This window comes from Leuciscus leuciscus (assembly GCF_965113295.1).
Source record: "Leuciscus leuciscus genome assembly, chromosome: 8".
Taxonomy (NCBI): Eukaryota; Metazoa; Chordata; class Actinopteri; order Cypriniformes; family Leuciscidae; genus Leuciscus; species Leuciscus leuciscus.
This window is the reverse complement of record NC_138732.1, coordinates 4,265,567-4,285,083: the sequence shown is the minus strand read 5'-3', so window position 1 is coordinate 4,285,083 and position 19,517 is coordinate 4,265,567. Positions and strand designations below refer to the sequence as shown.

General features: G+C 36.1%; 2 protein-coding genes across 2 annotated transcripts in view; both read left to right on the top strand.

Annotated features, from left to right (window-relative positions):
- The first annotated feature begins 1,269 nt into the window (after positions 1–1,269).
- arl9 (ADP-ribosylation factor-like 9) lies at positions 1,270–12,242 on the top strand. The gene is made up of 4 exons (XM_082177161.1): positions 1,270–1,972; positions 3,321–3,489; positions 4,654–4,829; positions 11,192–12,242. Exons 1-4 carry the CDS (start codon positions 1,784–1,786, stop codon positions 11,366–11,368), a joined length of 711 nt encoding a protein of 236 aa, XP_082033287.1. The 5' UTR covers positions 1,270–1,783; the 3' UTR covers positions 11,369–12,242.
- Positions 12,243–12,322: 80 nt separating this feature from the next.
- Positions 12,323–19,517, top strand: part of spmap2l (sperm microtubule associated protein 2 like) — an 8,129-nt gene continuing 934 nt past the window's right edge. Inside the window, exons 1-6 of the mRNA XM_082177218.1 lie at positions 12,323–12,481; positions 12,668–12,724; positions 13,947–14,075; positions 15,499–15,618; positions 16,931–17,072; positions 17,167–17,301. Coding sequence (XP_082033344.1) covers positions 15,521–15,618; positions 16,931–17,072; positions 17,167–17,301 — 375 coding nt within the window. The 5' untranslated portion in view covers positions 12,323–12,481; positions 12,668–12,724; positions 13,947–14,075; positions 15,499–15,520. The remainder of the gene's footprint in view (positions 12,482–12,667; positions 12,725–13,946; positions 14,076–15,498; positions 15,619–16,930; positions 17,073–17,166; positions 17,302–19,517) is intronic.

The window sequence follows — 19,517 nt, the reverse complement described above, 5'->3', positions numbered from 1 at the left end:
AACTCCTTTACTAGGTGTCCTCTATCACTTTTTAATGGACACCCTGCAGCCAATCAGAATCGAGTATTCAGAAAATTAAATGGCTTTTGCATAAATAAACACTGTAACGTTTTAAACCGGTAGATTTATTACTTGCAGAAACTGTTTCATGCTAACTTATTAGCATACTTAACTAGCTTATTATCTATGTCTAAAGAACAAGCAGAAATAAATAAATGCTTGGATTTTTTTTAGTGAGCAACAGAGATTTAATACGTTATTTAATTACGTTTTATTTAAAGCCAGGTATTTTACTAGTAAGTTTACAATTGTGTATATGGGAGCCAAACATATTAATAAATAAATAATACATTAAATTATACTATATACACCATTTTTCACAGTCACTGTCGCTGTCTTTCAGTTTTTTCCAATTGCTAACACACTAAAATGACACATCTCCTAAAGTCTAAACACATTTTCTGCTTTACACACATTTTGCAATTCAAAAATGCACTTTTTAAACACACTGAACACGGTTCTCTGCATAAGACACAACAATCTGACAAAGTCACATGTTTGCCATTTAAAAATGACACTCCATGATCTGATTGGCCGATACATGTGTCACCTGACCAAACACCTCAATGCTTCATTGTTAACACTTCAATCTTTTTCAGTTTACTGTTTATTATGAGCATATTTTTGTTCAGTCCAGTGTAAATATTTCTGCTGTGCATATTTTGCACGGACTTGTTTGGTGAAAAATAAAAAATAAATGTTTCAACAGCATGTGTGTGTGTGTGTGTGTGTGTGTGTGTGTGTGTGTGTGTGTGTGTGTGTGTGTGTGTGTGTGTGTGTGTGTGTGTGTGTGTGTCTGCAAATATTTCTGTGCATGTGAACAATCTGAAGAATTTTCTACAATTTGAACTATTTTAGTATTATGGCAAAGCATACTAAAGATGAGAGTGCTCTTCATTACGCCCAACAGTGTGTAGTTGGTCAGACAAAAATCTGCTAATAATATGAATGAAGTGTGCGCCATTTCGTGCAAAAGTTTGATTTTGATAATGCTATATGTAGTTTTGGTTGCAGTGCGATATAATTAGGTATTTTGCGGTTTGGGTGTGTGGTTTTGTGAATCGTGTTAATTATTTTGATAAAACCAGGCTAGTTTGCACAAATGTGTGTTAGCAATTGTAAAAAACTGTAAATGTCTCTGTAAGTGCAGTACTTCACCAGCAGAGGGCGCTGTTGCTGCGGCGCATTCACTGATTCGCTCTGCATTCGAGCGCCCTCTGCTGGAACGATCACGCATTACTAGAATCAAACATGTCTCCGCCGACTAGTGTGCACATTTAAAATTAAATGAAAACGATTTCCTCTCATTGGCAGGTTCATCTCCGGGGATTATTTGAGCTCAGACTCCCCGCAGAGACACTTAAGATGAAAATCTCTCGCGGTTTGTAGTGATTACCTCACGAGACTTTGGTTGTTGATCTCCAGGAAGCGCAAAAGCTCGGATTGCAACCTTTTCCGTCTGTGCAAACTCAAAGGACGACGAAATAACTTCATTTAGCGCTTTAATTCGATTGCCATCTGCACTGATAACGTTATTTCTTGTTCTCGCTGTTTCTGTTTCCGCCACCCGGAAATATCCACTTGTAGAGTTTCTAATCCACTTGTGGAGCCGCACCGAGGCCTTTATGTGGCGCATCATGCCCGAGTGCATGTGATAAAAGTATCGCGTTTGTTTACATTTGTACTTGATTTGATATTGTCGTCTTGAGTTGAGCGTGAGAACATGCCCGGTGCGCGCGAGATCGGGATGATGGGCGCCGCGCTCGCGCTGACGGGAGGAGTCGCGTGCGCTTTCTGCTATCTGATGCATCAAACACGAAAACCAAAGAAAAAAGTGAAGGACGAGCTGAACGAACACGCGCATAAAGCGACCAAGACCGAAACTGCACAACAGACGCCTATAATATCAGAGGTTTGTTGGTTTCGATCCAGTTTATCCTCTTGGACTTGCATTTATTGTGGTGTATTTGTCGCACGCGAGGCCTCAATGTAACAGTCAAGTATTATTGTAATGCTTAACAGATCATGCACGTTCTATATCCTCATAAATATTAACATTCAATTATTATATAATGCATAGCAAATCTTTAAGTAGGTGCAAATAGTTAAAAACCTCATGCAACTTTTAATTAAGATTTGTTAATGTTCATTTATAAGCTTTATCATAACTTGTAATGCTTAAAATTATACTTTCAGTGCATGCAAATAGTGTCTTATAATACTATGGAACTTTGATTCATATTTTTGGAAATGTTAATAATTCGTTAACATTGTAATTTATAATTTTAGATGCAAAATATCATGCATCTTTAATTCATATTTTCCTAAATGTTAATGTTCATTAGTAAACATGATCGGAATGTGTAATGCTTAAATAGTTCCAGATAGTATTATTATGATATTATCTTTTTATTTTATTTAGAAACGTTAATAGTAATTCGTCAATATAAGTTATTAAGTTTAACAGATGGTGAACGAACATGCAAAATATTAAATGTCATGCAACAGTGATTTAAGTTTTAAGGTAGCACTTTATTTTACTGTGTCCTTGTAACACGTTACATGTATTTACTACAGTAATTAATAAATTAGGCATGCAATTAACCCTAATCCTACCCTAACCCTATAGTAAGTACATGTAGTTTATTAATATTACTCAGTACTTAACTATATAATTGCACTGTAACATTGACACCTTAAAATAAAGTGTAACCAAAGTCGTTAAAATAATGAGCTACAGATATTTCATGGTTTATGTAATGCTTCTTTTAAATACCTAAAGTGTTACCTGAAAGATAATTAAAAAAATAAATATGCATGCATTGTTTGGTATTAATTCATGCATTGTTTGATAATTAAAAAATATAATTAAAAAAATAAATGTGCATGCATTGTTTGGTATTAATTCATGCATTGTTTGATAATTAAAAAATATAATTAAAAAAATAAATGTGCATGCATTGTTTGATAATTAAAAAAATAAATGTGCTTGCATTGTTTGGTAATTAAAAAAAGAAATATGCATGCATTGTTTGATAATAATAAAAAAAAAGTGGATGCATTGTTTGATAATTAAAAAATATAATAAAAAAAAAAGTGCATGCATTGTTTGGTATTAATTCATGCATTGTTTGGTAATTAATTCAGTGTAGTTTTAGTGTAATCCGTCTCTTCCTGTGACCTTTGAGGCGGCTTTACTCTGTGATTTCTGCCAAGAATGCTGTTCTGATGTGGTTGTCTCTGTTCTCTGTGTGGTGCAGCCCAGGACGGCCGGTACTCAGGTGCTGGTTTTAGGTCTGGACGGGGCGGGAAAGACCAGTTTACTGCACTGTTTCGCCACCGGAAGCCTGGAACAAGACGTGTGTCCCACTCAGGGCTTCAACGCCGTCTCCATCAACAAGGAAGAGCTTCAGATCGAGTTCTTAGAGAGTAAATATAGCTCACACATGAGTCCTGATGATACCATGGGTTTGATGAACTCATGCACTGATCAAATACATGCAATGTTGATGTTAGCCATTCATAAAACATGCTATTAAAAAGGGTAATAGCATTAGTATGTAGTAGGGGTGTAGCAATATATCGTAATACAGAAATGCATAAATCAGGGTTCGTACAAGCTGCTTAAAGTACTTGAATTTGACATTTAAGTCCTGGAAAACCCTTGAAAACAGCCATATTTATGAAGAGGCACTTAAAGAGTGCTTTACTTACTTAAAATACAATAAATTCTTTCGAAAAACAATATTTTAATGCAAAATGAACACTGCAGCCTGTCTGATAATACGCAGTACACCGACATTATAATATAAAATATTATTTATCGAACAATAATAGCCATTATAAACTTTTGTATTTAATATATATTATTAAATACGTTGTAAGTTGTATTTTGAACACCTTATATCTGTGATTTGAGTTTTAATAATGCTTAAAAAATACTAAAGATATTGTTTGATAAGTGAGATCTCTGATTGTAGTCCTTGAAAACCAAAAAAGTAGTGCTGGAAAAGTCCTGGAGTTTCTTTTGACAGCATCTGTACGAACCCTGATAAACATGTATCGAGGAAAGTGACAATATTGATTGTAATTGAAAATTACTGTGTGAGAATTTTAGTGTCAGTACTACATTAAACCACTATATATAATGTTGAATATAATGTGTAATAATGCAGTGGGGGAATATTTGTGGGTCCTGATAATGCCAAATGTCTTGATACCAGTAAAAAGTGTCCGACATTATTTTACATATATCTAGTCAGTGACAGAGATCAAGCATATGCATCTAAAATCTGTGTTTTCATCTTCAGAATCATGAATATTGTTATTCTGGCGTCTCTATTGTCCTGATTGGGTTTCCAGCATCAAGTCCAAGACTATTAATTTACACTACAATGTAATATCAAATTTAGCATTTTAATCAACAGTCCATTTTATGTTAATCTTTTATCATATGTCTTGGAGTATCGCAATAATATCGTATCGTGATGTGTATCGGATCGTGACATGAGGGTCTCGTTATACCCCCAGTATTTAGTGTGTGGTGTGTGGTGTGTGTGTGTGTGTGTGTGTGTGTGTGTGTGTGTCATGCAGTCGGAGGCACAGAGAAGCTGCGTGATTACTGGCGGATGTATCTGGGTAAGGCGCGTGTGATGGTGTTCGTGGTGGACTCGTCTGACCCGGAGCGATTCCCTCTGGCTAAACGTCTCCTACATCAGCTCCTGTCGGCCGACCCCTGCCTTCCTCTAGTGCTGCTCGCCAACAAACAGGTGAACACACACTAATCCTCCCTGATCGAGTGTGTCAGGGCCATCTGGCTGCTCACACGTGGGATTAAACTCCTCCTGTGTGGAAAATCAAGCTTTAATGTTGTTTACATGCAGGGTTTGAAATTAACTTTTTCACTCGCCGGCCAATTTGGCCACTAAATGTTTAAGTTACTGGCCGTTCAGAACCTCTACTAGCCAAAAATAAGAAAGAAAAAAGAAAAAAAACATATTAACTATGTCACAGCTTAAATATATATATATATATACACTACCGTTCAAAAGTTTGGGGTCAGTAAGATTTTTAATGTTTTTAAAAGAAGTCTCTTCTGCTCACCAAGGCTGCATTTATTTGATAAAAAACAATGTAAAAAAAAAAACAGTAATATTGTGAAATATTATGACAATTAAAATGTTCTATTTTAATATATTTTAAAGTGTAATTTATTCCTGTGATCAAAGCTGAATTTTCAGCATCATTACTCCAGTCTTCAGTGTCACATGATCCTTCACAAATCATTCTAATATGATGATTTGATGCTCAAGAAACATTTATGATTATTATCAATGTTGAAACTGTTGTACACATTTTTCTCAAAATTCTTTGATGAATAGAAAGTTCAAAAGAACAGCATTTATTTAAAATAGAATATTTTCTAACATTATAAATGTCTTTACTGTCACTTTCGATCAGTTTAACTCATCCTTGATGAATAAAAGTATTGATTTATTTTAGGGATGTCCCGATACCACTTTTTCACTTCCGATACGATACCGATGTCGCAGTTTTGGCTATTTGCCGATACCAATATCAATCCGATATTTTTATTTTATTCTTGAACTAATACTACTAATAATAAAATATATGGAAGCACTTTGCTCATTTAGCCACATAAAAACATCTCACTCAAATGGAGAACAAATACTTCTCCATATAGTCCACAACAACAGTTGATAATGAAAGACTGCCACCCTTTATTCAAAAGACCTTGAGATATGTTTGGTAACCTGAATGAATTTAAAATTAATTTGCTATATTTTAGATCAATATATTTGTTTCCTTAAAATTTTAATTAACTTTAACTTTATTCTCATCTGAATTATAAATAATTTAGTTCTGTATAAAATAATACTACTTTTAAAAACACATTTGATTTTCTTTTTTAATCAATGTAGAATGTGTAACTTAAAAACAAACAGATTACTGCTCTGTTTTAGGACAAGAAATGAAAACCAATGCAATATGATGAATGTCCAAAAGATGAGATCATTTTTGCTTTTAAACAGCGTGTGTGTGTGTGTGTGTGTGTGTGTGTGTGTGTGTGATTTTGGTTGGGTGGCAGTTACAGTTTGACAAAAGCACAATGTTGTGTTTTACACAAATATAAGTAGGCTAAACACTTTTTGCAGTTTTAATGATGTCCTGTATGAAAATGACGGAGTATGTTTTTCGATCACGCCCGTGCATCTCTCTCTCTCTGACACACACACACACACACACACATTCCAGCATTGCAATCTTGACATCGCAGCCTGTTCATTTTGCTGCATTCACACCAAACGCGAATAGAGCGTAAAATTCGCGTCTAGTTCGATGATTGAACCGTTTGAATCCATTCACGCGTCCAAAGCGAATAGGACGCACCGCGCGCGTATAATGATAAAGCGAGCATTTGAAGCGATATAGACGCGCGTTCAGAGCTAAGGCGGGGCTACAGATTAGGTGTCCGTCCCTAAAGAACCCGCATATGTCTATGCGCGTATCTAACAGTATCGTTAGTTCCATATTAGCCTACATTAAATAATGTGCACGCGAGTTTTATTTATTTTTATACCGTGTATTCTCTGTGTAAATCCATGCACCGAACGTACGTTCAGTACGAATACATGTACCGTTCCACCCCTAATAGGTATCGTATCGGATAATTTTTTTTCTCCCCTCCAATATCCGATATGCCGTGGATCGGATCGGGACATCCCTAATTTATTTTATTTCTTTCCCCCAAAAATAAAATTACAATTCTTACTGACCCCAAACTTTTGAACGCTAGTGTTTAATGTTACAAAAGCTTTAGATTTCAGATAAATGCTGTTCTTTTGAACTTTCTATTCATCATAGCATCATGAAATAAAAATGTAAATAACTGTTTTCAACATTGATAATAATCATAAATGTTTCTTGAGCATCAAATCAAGGATCATGTGACACTGAAGACTGGAGTAATGATGCTGAAAATTACACTTTACTGTATATTCACATAGAAAACAGCTGTTTTATGTGTCTGACGTTGTAAAGAGCGAGACCTTTGTGCAGTTTACCTCAGTAAGTTGACCGAGTGGAACTCTGAGATGCGGTGAGTGAGTGGAGGCGGGGCTAATTAGCATATTCATATATATCCGGGTAAACTAAATGAGGCAAGGGTGTCGAGTTACATTCAAGCTATTTTAAGGAACAGCTTGAGGGAACAATGTTTAAATATGTCATTTTGATGATCAAAGATGAGTTTTAAGGGATACAATTATTGACTTTAAAGGGTTAAAATTTGCAAACTTTGATTTTTAGAGAGATTTTTAGCTGAAACCGTCGTTCTTGGTGATTCGTATAATCCAACCAATGCCTACAGTCACTTTGAGAGTCAAAAAATATATATATATATACAGGCAAAACAAATGTAGTACCTGTGGCTCCTGATTATTCTCTGAGGTCTTATGAAGGGAAACAATTGGTCTGTGCAAGAAACTGAACATTATTTACAACTAGGGTCGTGCGATCTTCCCAAAGTTTCATATCACGATCTTTTAACAAACAATCTTCCTAATTTTGAGACGTACCATGGAGGATATCCAGACTGGAACAAGCCTATTATAGACTTCATCTGTTTGCACAATTTAAAACACAGTATTGCATTGAACAATCAGTATCATTTAAATGTTATTACGTATTATTATAATAAAAATAGCCTTGTGTGTGATTGCATACAAATCAGTTCATTTTAACCTTTAATAATAAAGTACCAGCTATAGTTAAAATTAGTTTAGAAAGATTTTTACCTTTTTTTTTCCCCAAATGAATTAATATTGAATTGAGATTGAAATCAAATGTAATCCTGAAATGTGTGTCAATACCCCCTCAACCCCCAGCAGGAACAATTCTCACTCTAAGCTGAACTTAAAACTTCACTTTCCTGATATTTTAAAGATTGAAATACGGAATAAATTATTTTTTAAATGAACTGATACTAAAGCCACCATTAGGTGTCAGCAACTCACTGCGTTAGCCAGTAACCCTGCGTCTCAATGTCCACACGATCCATCCTAAACGGTGTGTGATTAAAATAAGTGTCCCAAAGCAAAGAAGCATAGTGGTAATATTACCCACAACCCATTGCGCTTTGGAGGAGGATTCAGTTCAGAACTACAAACACGAGTAAAAAGTGTTCAAAACTACAAAACATGGCGGATGTGTGCGACCGACGGTTCAGATAAAGGGGTTTGAGTGACTAATAATCTAATAATTAAAATCTTGATGTAATGTTATCCGTGTTATATTTCATCTGCAACAACAACGTGAACTTTTATAAAGATTTGGCCCTTAACTTTTAAATGCATCGTTATGCGTGAACATGAGGAGAGTCTCCGTATGACTGACCACAAAATCCTTAAATGTGGAGGATTTTAACGGTGCCAAGATGATTGACAGGTCAGTTTACTGTGACAGAGAGCAACCGTTAAAGACACAATTAATTGCGTGACGTGATAGTTTGTCCCAAAGCTTGTCTACTTTTTGCAACACACTCAAAAGTATCTACTTTTTCTTCACAAAAAGAGCGTAGTAGAAGTAGGCGAATTGAGACGCAGGATAAGTCATTCATTCATTCATTCAAAGATTCGTTCAAACGGATGATTCGTTTCGGAATGAAACAAGTGCCTTCCTTCAGAAATGAATCACTGAATCATTGATTCGTTCAAAGACACTGATTCATTCAGGAATTCAGTTGCTCTGAGACACGAAATGGAGCCTGTACTGACAATACTGTCTAAAATTTAAGTCACAATATTAACTGTAGTATAAAATCAGTTTCATATTTTTCATTTGTGCTGATATGTGCAGGAAAAACACACTTGTTCTGGTGAAATGGCTAAAATCTTCTCATACAGGGTTATTTTTTTTAGGAGGCATTTTAGATGCATATTTTTATTATTTTTATTAAATGCCAGTCACATTACAAATAATAAACATGACAATAGTCCCAACATATAGTATAAAAATATCTATCAAATATCGACTACAACAAATAGGAAAAGAAAATATACAGTGTAATATATATAAGTAAAAAGAAAGAAAATATGAACAGAAAAAAGAACAGATATGAGATCATCATATAAATAGTATAAAAGCTTCACATAGACCTAGTGCGTTTTGCTTTACTATTTTTCAACACAAGTAATAACTCTAGGGCTGTCAATCGATTAAAAATTGTAATCTAATTAATTACATACTCTGTGATTAATTAATCTAAATTAATCGCATACTTAATTTTTGCTGTGAAACTATTAAATATTTCAATTCAAATGAATCAATGAATAATCAGCATTAGTGACATTAAAGTTCAGAAACTCTTTTATTATTATTAAATGAAAGGCTTGAAGATAACGTTGACTGCTAGAGTTGGTATCACATGACGCGCTAGGTCGTACCTCGGGTTAACGTTAACTCCTGGATGCTTTGCATTGATGTGGTACCGGTACATTTGAGTGGACGAACTCCGGTGATATGCAAATTCCTTGCTGCAGACATTGCAGATGACTTTATTTTTATCAACACTTCCATCAGGCCGGTTTTTTTATAGGTAAATGTTCCAATCAATGATCCAGGCAGCGCCAGCGCCTTCTCGTCTCCCTCCTTCATTTTACAGTCGAATGGTGGCTAGAACGGCCTCAGGTTCAAAGGTCATACGGAATGGATTAATCTGCGTTATTTTTTTTAACGCGTTAATTTCGATTAATTAATCAGAGAAAAAATAACTCGTTAAAAAAAATTACTCGTTAAAAAAAATTACGCAGATTAATCCATTCCGACAGCCCTTATTTTGCAGCCCTAAATTTTTCATATATATCTGAAATAACAAAAAAGTTGGGTTTTCCTTTAGCCCTATTTGTTTATGTATAACTGTAGTATTTCCCCATAATCAAACACAGATTAACACTAAAGGCCACATTTGGTGGTTATCTTTGTCTATACTTTTGACTTGTTCAGAGCAGCGCCGTGACGGGTATGAAAGTGAGGCTTGCCGTGTGTCCGATGGCATCCGCTGTAAAAAGCTCCCTAGATTACTTACAATTTTCCACACCACAGCTTATATTGTCGGGAGTTTTGAAATTTCTTGGAAAGATATTTTTCCAGTGTTTCATCATGAGCAGAACAATCCAAAAACACATCAAACAACAGTGAACATTGAAGAGATACATGTCTGTCCCTCACAGCCTCGCTTTCATTCCCATTAAGGCGAGACACTACAGGTGAATGAAAAATGTATTTAAAGTTTTCTGTAATTTAATGTTTAAATATGCAAATTAGGCAATATCTAATTAAATATGCGCTAATTTGCATATATTGTATAAAACGAAATCTGAGTATTGGATAAAGCCAGGTTAAAAATACTTTTTTCATTGTGTTCACACATTAGATGGGGAAAAAAATTACAGAGGGATTTATTTTATGGATATCTACTTTTGTTATCCTGTAAATCAGAATATACTGTCAATAGCCTTAAAAAATGATTTTCGCCATGTTTTTTGGAATAAAATGTTATATAAATCAGGCTAGGAATAATATATTTACAAATCCCTCTGTAAATGTCTTCATAATATAACTAGGTACAGGACTGGAAAGTTTGGTGTATATCGGTGCTACTGAAGTGGAGATCTCGGACTTGGAGAATGAGAGAAAAGTCATTTTGAGAAAACGGCTTTAAAGATTTATCATCAGCCAATGAGATCGCGCATTCAGCCCTTTTACTTTCACGATTGGTTGCTGATAAAAAGGAAATGACCATATTTGGATCCGACAGCATTGTACAGGAGAGAGAGAGCTTTCTAACGGTGTGTGTGATGACAGGGAGCAGACAGAGATCGCGGAGCAGCGGGAGGATTTACAACGCCAACTTTTTGTTGAATTTATGAGAAATCTACAGATGCAAACAGACAAAGTGTAGTAGAATAAAGACCTAAATGTGGATTTCTGACTTTTTTTCACCACAAGTATGAAAGAAGACATGTTATTGAAGACAAATATCCCAAAATCTCAAAATTGACCAGTAAAAAAACCCCAATGTTTGTGCCTGCTGTGTCTCTGTGTCCCGCAGGACGTCCCCGGGGCCCGTGGGGTCACCGACCTGTACGAGGCGCTGGATTTGGGGAAGGCTGGCGACGGACACCGGCTCAGTGTGATCGGCACTCAGGTGAAGAAGGGAAAGTGTGTGTCCAACACCGGTGTGCAGGACGCCCGTGACATCATCATCGACATGATGGCGGACAACTGACCGTCGACTGTGCGACTGGAAGTAGTTTCTGTGTCACAATTATTCAGGGCTTAATTTACACTCACCAAATGACAACCAAACCAGCCTGTTTCTGTAGAAGAAGAGAGACTAGAGGAAATAGTTAATGACACTAGAACATGCAAACGGAGCATTTTGAAAAAGATGCCAAAGATGATAATGTTTTCAGTGTATTGCTGCTGCTGTTGTGATTGTGTATTATGGGATGTCTGAGTATGCTATGAACCTTCTGAAGCTCTTTTATGAAGACTGTATGTGTTCGATGCATTTGCTTTAGTACTGGGCAACGATTAATCGCATCCAAAATAAAAGTCCCTGTTTACATAATATATGTGTGTGTAATGTGTATAATTTTTTTGTGTGTATATATGTATTTTTATTTATATATATATATATATATATATATATATATATATATATACACACACACATATGCATGCATATATTTAAGAAAAATGTGTTATTTATATATAAAATATTTATATTTATATATAATATAAATTATGTATACATATACAGTATATACATGCAAATATTTCTTAAATATATACATGCATGTGTTTTTATTATATACAAAATAATTATACACACATATATTATGTAAACAGGGACTTTTATTTTGGATGCGATTAATCATTGCCCAGCCCTAATTTGCTTTGATTGGTTTATAATGTGACGCACTGATTTGTCAGTAAGGATTGTCTACACTGCTAATGTCTGGGTCTGTATATTCATTTTGTAACTTGACCTTTCTGTGTTTAATTGGATTTTTAATGCCAGAAATCAAGTGAAGATTTGATATGTTTTATGATTGGTCTTTTGATAACCATTAAATATCGATTGAAACACCTGAAAATGTTTGTCATTTTTGATTGTTGTTGGAATGTTGTTTATTTAATTTTTTTTAGTCCTGTTGTGTTTATGATGTCACTTGCACTTGATCTTTGATGACAGAGCTGCACCATGTGACACCGGTTGCCATAGTAACAGCTTCCTTGGCAACAACCGGTCTCTATTGTTACTATCCAGTAAGCTTTTAGTTTCCCAGGATCCCTTTGGGCTGAGAGGTCTGTACACTGGACAGAATGGACTCAGGTAAAGTCTGCATTTAGATCAAAACCTAAAAATGCTCATGTTATTTTTACTAAAAAATGTGCTAATATATGTTTTTTAAATATTTTTTCCCTGTAAGACTTGGATAGGTATGTATATCAGAATAACATTTAGTTTTTCATTATATTCTTAATATTTTTAAGAGGCTGATAACATGTTTGCTTGTAGGATTTCATTTCTGGCTCAACCAAAAAAGTCCAAGACTGTTTGGGCCACAACACCTTGGTAAAAATGTATTTTCTTTGTATTTCTCATTATCAATTTTGAATCAGTTTTTGTTGCTTAATGTTTTTGTGGAAACCATAATTCCACTACATTTGAAAGATATACACTAGCATTCAAAATAAAGTCAGATTTTTTTAAAAAGAAGAAGAAAAAAGATAGTTTTATTCCCAAGGATGCTATAAAATGAACAAAAATGTCTACTCATAATGTTACAAAACATTACTAATTTAAATAAATGCTGTTCTATTCATCAATTAATCCTGAAGCATAAGGGTCTTCTTTCAAACATATAAAAACATCTTAATGATTCCAAACTTTTCACTAGTATACAGAAAGATTAATGCCATTTCTAACTATTTATGATGTTAGCTTGAACTAATATAGCTGGTGATAACCAGTCTTCTATTGTTTTTTTGTTTGTTTAGTTGGGTGAGTCTTCAAGACATTTGAAAATTAAGCCCATTTAAAGGAACATTCATTGTTTTTGTATCATGAGGCTGTTTTCATGACAAATACAAGTGTAAAGTAGGCTTACTTTTCAAAATATACATTTTGTATTTTGGGTTTAAATATAGAACTTGTGTAGCCCCGCCCCTTTTCAGCGCTGCGCTCGTTTGACTTCCGGTCTGTATTTTCACAGCGATCTTGAGTATTTATGAATGAACGGCTCGTTTTAAAATCTTCCCGGTCGACTGACATTTGTTAAGTCATCTGCTTTAAACATTACAGTCCTCATGATAACTTTCGTTAACTTTACATTAAGTAAATCCACTTCAAAAGCTTTACTCCTGGACAGCAGCGCCATAGAAATATACAGAGCGACCGCAGAAACGGAAGTTAAAAGACAATATTGTAAAGATGGCGGCGCCCTCGTTTCTCTGGCGCATAAGGTCTATAAGCCAAGCATGTTCTGGACAAATTTCTCATTCTGTGCTATTGGCTGGTTTAGATCGATTGTTTTCAAATAAAATAGTACAGACACACACACACACACAGACAGTTTTCCTTCTGTTCTCTCTCTCTCTCTCTCTCTCTCTCTCTCTCTCTTTTTTAAAAACTTGATTAGTACCTCTAACCTAACTATTTTCAGCCACAAGTACAAATAAACTCGAGGGCTTATATTTTTCAGCCCTAGCCAAATACAGACATTCAGCCGTTGTTTCGTCCCCTGATCCAGCTGACGTAAGGCCGGTGTCTGTTGTGCTTGTGTTCTGGGCTTCAGGACGCTGACATGGGGAAACCAGGAATCAATCCGGCCTCTGTCCCGCTCAGCACTGCGGGCCGTTCCCAGTCCCAGAATAAAGGCTCTGGCCCAACATAAGAAAGACTTCTCTCTCCAGATTCAGCTCAGGTACTCCTGATTCAGCTTTGGAGTCGCATCACTCCAAGAAAATGTCTTTATGTACAAAATTTTGAGGTTGAGGTTATAAAAAAGAAACAAATAGGCCTATCTTTATTCAGCATGGATGCATTCAATTGATCAAAAGTGACAGTAAAGACATTTATAATGTTAAAAAAAAGTAACTTTTGAGCTTTCCACAGAAATATGAAGCAGCACAGATGTTTTCAACACTGATAATAATCATAAATGTGTCTTGAGCATCAAATCATCATATTAGAATGATTTGTGAAGGATCATGTGACACTGAAGACTGGAGTAATGATGCTGAAAATTCTGCTTTGATCACAGGAATAAATTACACTTTACTATATATTCACATAGAAAACAACTATTTTAATCTATTTCACTACTTTTTCTGTATTTGTTTGATAAAATAAATGCAGCCTTGGTGAGCATAAGAGACTTGTTTCTGAAATCTGCGAGTGTTGATCAGTAGTGAACATGAGGACGGTTGTGTGAGCTCAGCTTTAGCTCATTCAGAAGGAGCATTTCTGTTAATAATGAATGAGAATTTGAGCTCGGCGTTCGGAAACTAGCATGTGACGACTGCTAGTGTAAGCTAGTGTTTAGAGGAGATGTTCCTCGTTTCCAGTTGATCATTTCTGGATGCTTTAGGCTGTGTATTTTACACCATATACTCTATCGTAGTTTGATCAAGCATACTATTACGCTTGTGTTTTCTAGCACTGCCAAGCTGCATTTACAGACACACACTGATGTTCTTTCTTCCCCCACAAATTCCACATTCATATTACGAGGGAAAACTGCATTAAAATGCCTCGCTCTCTCTGTCCAAGTGCCAAGCGCTCCGGTTAAAGCTGTAGAGATTTGATGAGATAATGGATAAACTGAAACGAGTCCGGCCAGCGAGAACGTTTCCAGCCCGTTCTCCTCAAGAGAGCATAACAGACAACTCTGAGAAATATGGGTGTGATTATTAGCATCAACTTTACAAATCCTACAATCAAGAAAAGAGGGGGGTTCTATATAGAACTCTAGGGTTCTCGACTCAATTTTAAAGAACTCTTTATGCTAAACAGGTTCTATAGAAGGAGAAATGTCTTAAAGGATTGCATAATTCTTTTGTTTAACAGGTCATTTCAGTGTTTTGTCTAGTGATAAAGTAGGTTTAGATTAAGATTAAATTCACAAAATTCCACGATGGAACCACTAAAAGGTTCTATGTATTAAAAAGTGTCTGACAGAATCTCTCAGGTTCCATATAGAAGCTTTTCTTCTTCTTCTTCCTCTTCTTCCTCTTCCTCTTCTTCTTCTTCTTGGCGAGCGTCCTGTAACACTCGTCCTATTGTCTGGTTTGAAAAGGCGGATTTTCTCTGGGATGTCAGACATTCCCTCTGCAATCTCCCTGCAGGAAAGAGGAGGAGGAGAGGAGGATGAAGGTCTGCCACTCTTCCTCTCGTGTGGTCCAGAGCGAGAACATCGTCCGGCTGGCGACTCCTAAAGCTCGAGGCAGAAGCGCTCAGGAACAGAAGTAACCGAACTGTGTGTGTGTGTGTGTGTGTGTGTGTGTGTCTGTCTGTCTGTGTGTGTGTGTGTGTGTGTGTGTGTGTGTGTGTGTGTGTATGTGTGTGTGTGTCTGTCTGTGTGTGTGTGTGTGTGTGTGTGTATGTGTGTGTGTGTGTGTGTGTGTGTGTGTGTGTGTGTGTGTGTCTGTCTGTCTGTCTGTCTGTCTCTGTGTGTGTGTGTGTGTGTGTGTGTGTGTGTGTGTGTGTGTGTGTGTGTGTGTGTGTGTGTGTGTGTGTCACAGTCTCAGATCTGGGCCCAATAATACCCAAGCTGTTTTAAAGACTCACATATTGTGTCAGTTATCGTATAGTTTTGTTTGTGAAGACTTCATGACATTTTTATTTTGAGAGGATTCATAAATCATCTGTCATGCTCCTCTCTGGATTCAGTTTTACTTTACAACCTGTGGATTTGTGTTACGTAACACCTTGAGAACACGTGCGCGGCAAACCAGAAGAAAGTCTCTGATTCTTATCAAACAAGCAGAGGATGTGTGCAGGTCTTACACATGATGTTATGTTAGAAAAGAAAGTGTGTGATAGAATTATTATTTTTTTTACTAAAATTAAAGCAGAAAATATAAAACCTAAACTATAAAAAATAAAATGTAATTCAAAATGTCAACAAAAGTTATAGTAGTATATTATGACCATGATATACAGTGACCCTAGATAACACTAGTTATTGGTTACATATAGAAAATAAAAATCGAAACATAAAAAACATCTAAAATTTGTGTGCAAATTTGCCAGGAAATCATTCAAAAGTTTGGCGTCGGTAAGATTTTGTACATATTTTTGAAAGAAGTCTCTTCTGCACACCAAGGCTGCATTTGTTTGATAAAAAATACAGTAAAAAGTGTGAAATATTATTGCAATTTGAATCAGCTGTTTTCTATGTGAATATATAATAAAGTGTAATTTATTCCTGTGATCAAAGCTGAATTTTCAGCATCATTACTCCAGTCTTCAGTGTCACATGATCCTTCACAAATCCTTCTAATATGATGATTTGATGCTCAATATTGAAAACAGTTTTGTGGAAACTGTTATATATATTTTTTTAATAGAAAGTGCAAATAAACAGCATTTATTTGAAATAGAAATCTTTTGTAACATTATAAATGTCACTTTTGATCGATTTAATGCGTCCTTGCTAAATAAAACTATTTATTAAAAAAAATTCTTACTGACCCCAAACTTTTGAAAGGTAGTGTAAAGCAGCATCTTTTTCTCTGATGTGTGTGTGTGTGTGTGTGTGTGTGTGTGTTTCTCTAGTTCTCCACACTCATTGCTGTGTGAGCACGACTGTCCCATCTGGCACGTGAGTCCCAGTGTGAGGAACGTGATGGTCTCACCCCGAATCCTCCGTCTGGCCGACCCTAAACCCAACCACCCGAACTTCACCAGCGACAGACAGGTCGTTTAATGCAACAGGACGGGTTCTGGTGTTTCGAGACGACGAGTTTTGCAGTCAAGCACCATTTACATTGGCTTTGTGTGTTTGTGTCCAGAATGTCCAGACATTCATCTCATATGCAGCTCAAACAGCCAAGATGACATCCAGACTCGAGCAGCTCTCACTGCCCCGACTCAGAGAGAACACACACTTCTACGACCCCGGACGACCAGAGAGTCCAATCCGACCCGTAAGGGTCAAGTCTCCTTCATTTATATAGCGCTGTTAACAATATAGACTGTTTCAAAGCAGCTTTACAGTAATAATAGGAGATTACAGTAACAGAGGCTTTACAGCAGCTCTAGAATAAAGTTATTGTCCAGCTAAAGTTAGCTTTGATTGATCCACTTCCGTTGCAAAGATCATTAGTTATTAATTTATTTATGCACTATTTTAACTGAAAACAGAAAACTTTTAATGTGTTCTGGCCGTTCATTTGCACGACAACAGTGTGTGCTATATATCTATAAATGCTCTAAATCAAACTAAATATTGTTCACGGAATAAAGCGAGAATTACAGTAAAGACCAATAAAGATTGACCAACCTAAATCAAGTATCGAGAGCCTTAGGGGTCGTTTAAACGTCACCAAAAACTTTTTTTGGTTGTTAATTTACACGACAACAGCATTTTGGGGGCCTAAAAAAAAATCGCAAACTTTTAAAAAACGGGTTTCAAAGTGCAAGTTTCTGAGGTTACACTTTATTTTACGGTGTCATTGTTACAGTGTAACTATATATTTAAGTACTGAGTAATATTAATTAAGTGCATGTACTTACTATAGAGTTAGAGTAGGATTAGGGTTTGTTAGTTGCATGTAATTATGCATAATTTACTGTTATTACTACGGTAAGTACATGTAACATATGTAACAAGGACACTGTAAAATAAAGTGTTACCGTTTCTGAAAACGATACCGTTATCGACTCTTTGTGAAAACGGTGTGTTCAGTCTATAGACGCGTGTTTCTTTAAAAAGTGACATCGCCATCTACTGGCCTGACAGCAGAATAAAGTGTTTTTAGTTGTTTTCGCGGATCCGTGTGAACTGGGACCGTTGTCATCCATACATGAAAAATGCAAAGGAAAAACGTTTCAGTTTTTAGCACATCGTTGTCATGTAAACGCACCCTTAGAATAAAGTTAATTTGTTAAAGCGACACTATGCAGCCTTTTGGCCCTCTAGTGGTTGAAGCATAAAACTACACGTGATTTGCAGAGGAACATTGTTTTGGTCATTACGCGTTTCGCGCCGCTGTGCTCATGGTTACAGATGATCGCGTTATCAGTGTTAATGTCACTAACATCATCAAAACTCTGCCGATAACAGAAAACCGATGTCTTATGTGCAGGTGAGCAGCTTATATGCTGTTGTTGTTTGTTGAAATCAATTGTCAACACTGACATTAGACATAACGATTGCAATTCACATCAGATAATAGTGAGAAATATAGTTTGGCAAGGGGATTTATAGGCAAATAAACCAAAGTGGTAACTTGGTATTGTTACTTACCAACATAAACATTGTTTTTTGAACTTGGAGCAAATTTAGGGTTGCCAACTTCAGAAAAGAAAAATGTGGGACAATCGTGGTTCTTTACAGGAAAATAAGGGACACTCAAAATATTTGTACTGTATCACACGGTATATGTCATTTCAGGTTCGTATGTGTTTAAAATTTTTTCTGATATAAACACGTTTGTTTTGCTTAACCTATTTATGTACAATTTTATTCTAAAACGAATTTTAAGGTCACACAAAAAAGTCACATTACACACAAACCATAGTTCAAAATAATAGCATTTATCTGAAATAGAAAGCTTTTGTAACATTATACACTACATTTTAAAGAAATTAAAGAAAGTAATAGCATACTTTTCCCTCAGGAAGATTTCATGTTGTCTTGCGTGGCTGGATGGATGTTGGACTCATGAACAATAATCCCGATGTTTGAATTCACCAAAACTGATTTGCCGAAATCAAAGCCCGGCCGGACAGTGAAAGGGATTTGCCGTTAGCGCGAGTCCGGAATCTCCGGATCGAACCGGGAGCGACAGCAGAGGATTCTGTTCGCAAATCAAACAATAATTTGTCCCAAAAGAATAATTCATTCTCACTTTAGAGTTTGTTATTGGTATGGTCTGATGCGCGTGAGTGTGGGCTGTGATTGGATGATGCGGTGTCGTGATCATTCTCAAGTGTCGTGTTGCTGTTGTATCAGTCTATTTAATCCGGACAAGGGAGGTCCCGTACCAAATAAATAAGACCCAAAATACGGGACGTCCCGGCTAATTCGGGACAGTTGGCAACCCTAAGCAAATGTGATGCTATGCAGAGATTATGTTGATTCATGTTTTATTGCAGATACTCTTCTTGCTTCGGTTCGAGGTTCGATTGTTGTGGCTTC

What these genes read in the sequence shown, in the direction of transcription:
- arl9 (XM_082177161.1), top strand. Translation starts at nt 1,784, where the DNA reads ATGCCCGGTGCGCGCGAGATCGGGATGATGGGCGCCGCGCTCGCGCTG. An exon ending in AGACGCCTATAATATCAGAG is followed by an intron (nt 1,973 to 3,320) that starts GTTTGTTGGTTT and finishes TGTGTGGTGCAG; the next exon opens with CCCAGGACGGCCGGTACTCA. An exon ending in TGCTGCTCGCCAACAAACAG is followed by an intron (nt 4,830 to 11,191) that starts GTGAACACACAC and finishes TGTGTCCCGCAG; the next exon opens with GACGTCCCCGGGGCCCGTGG.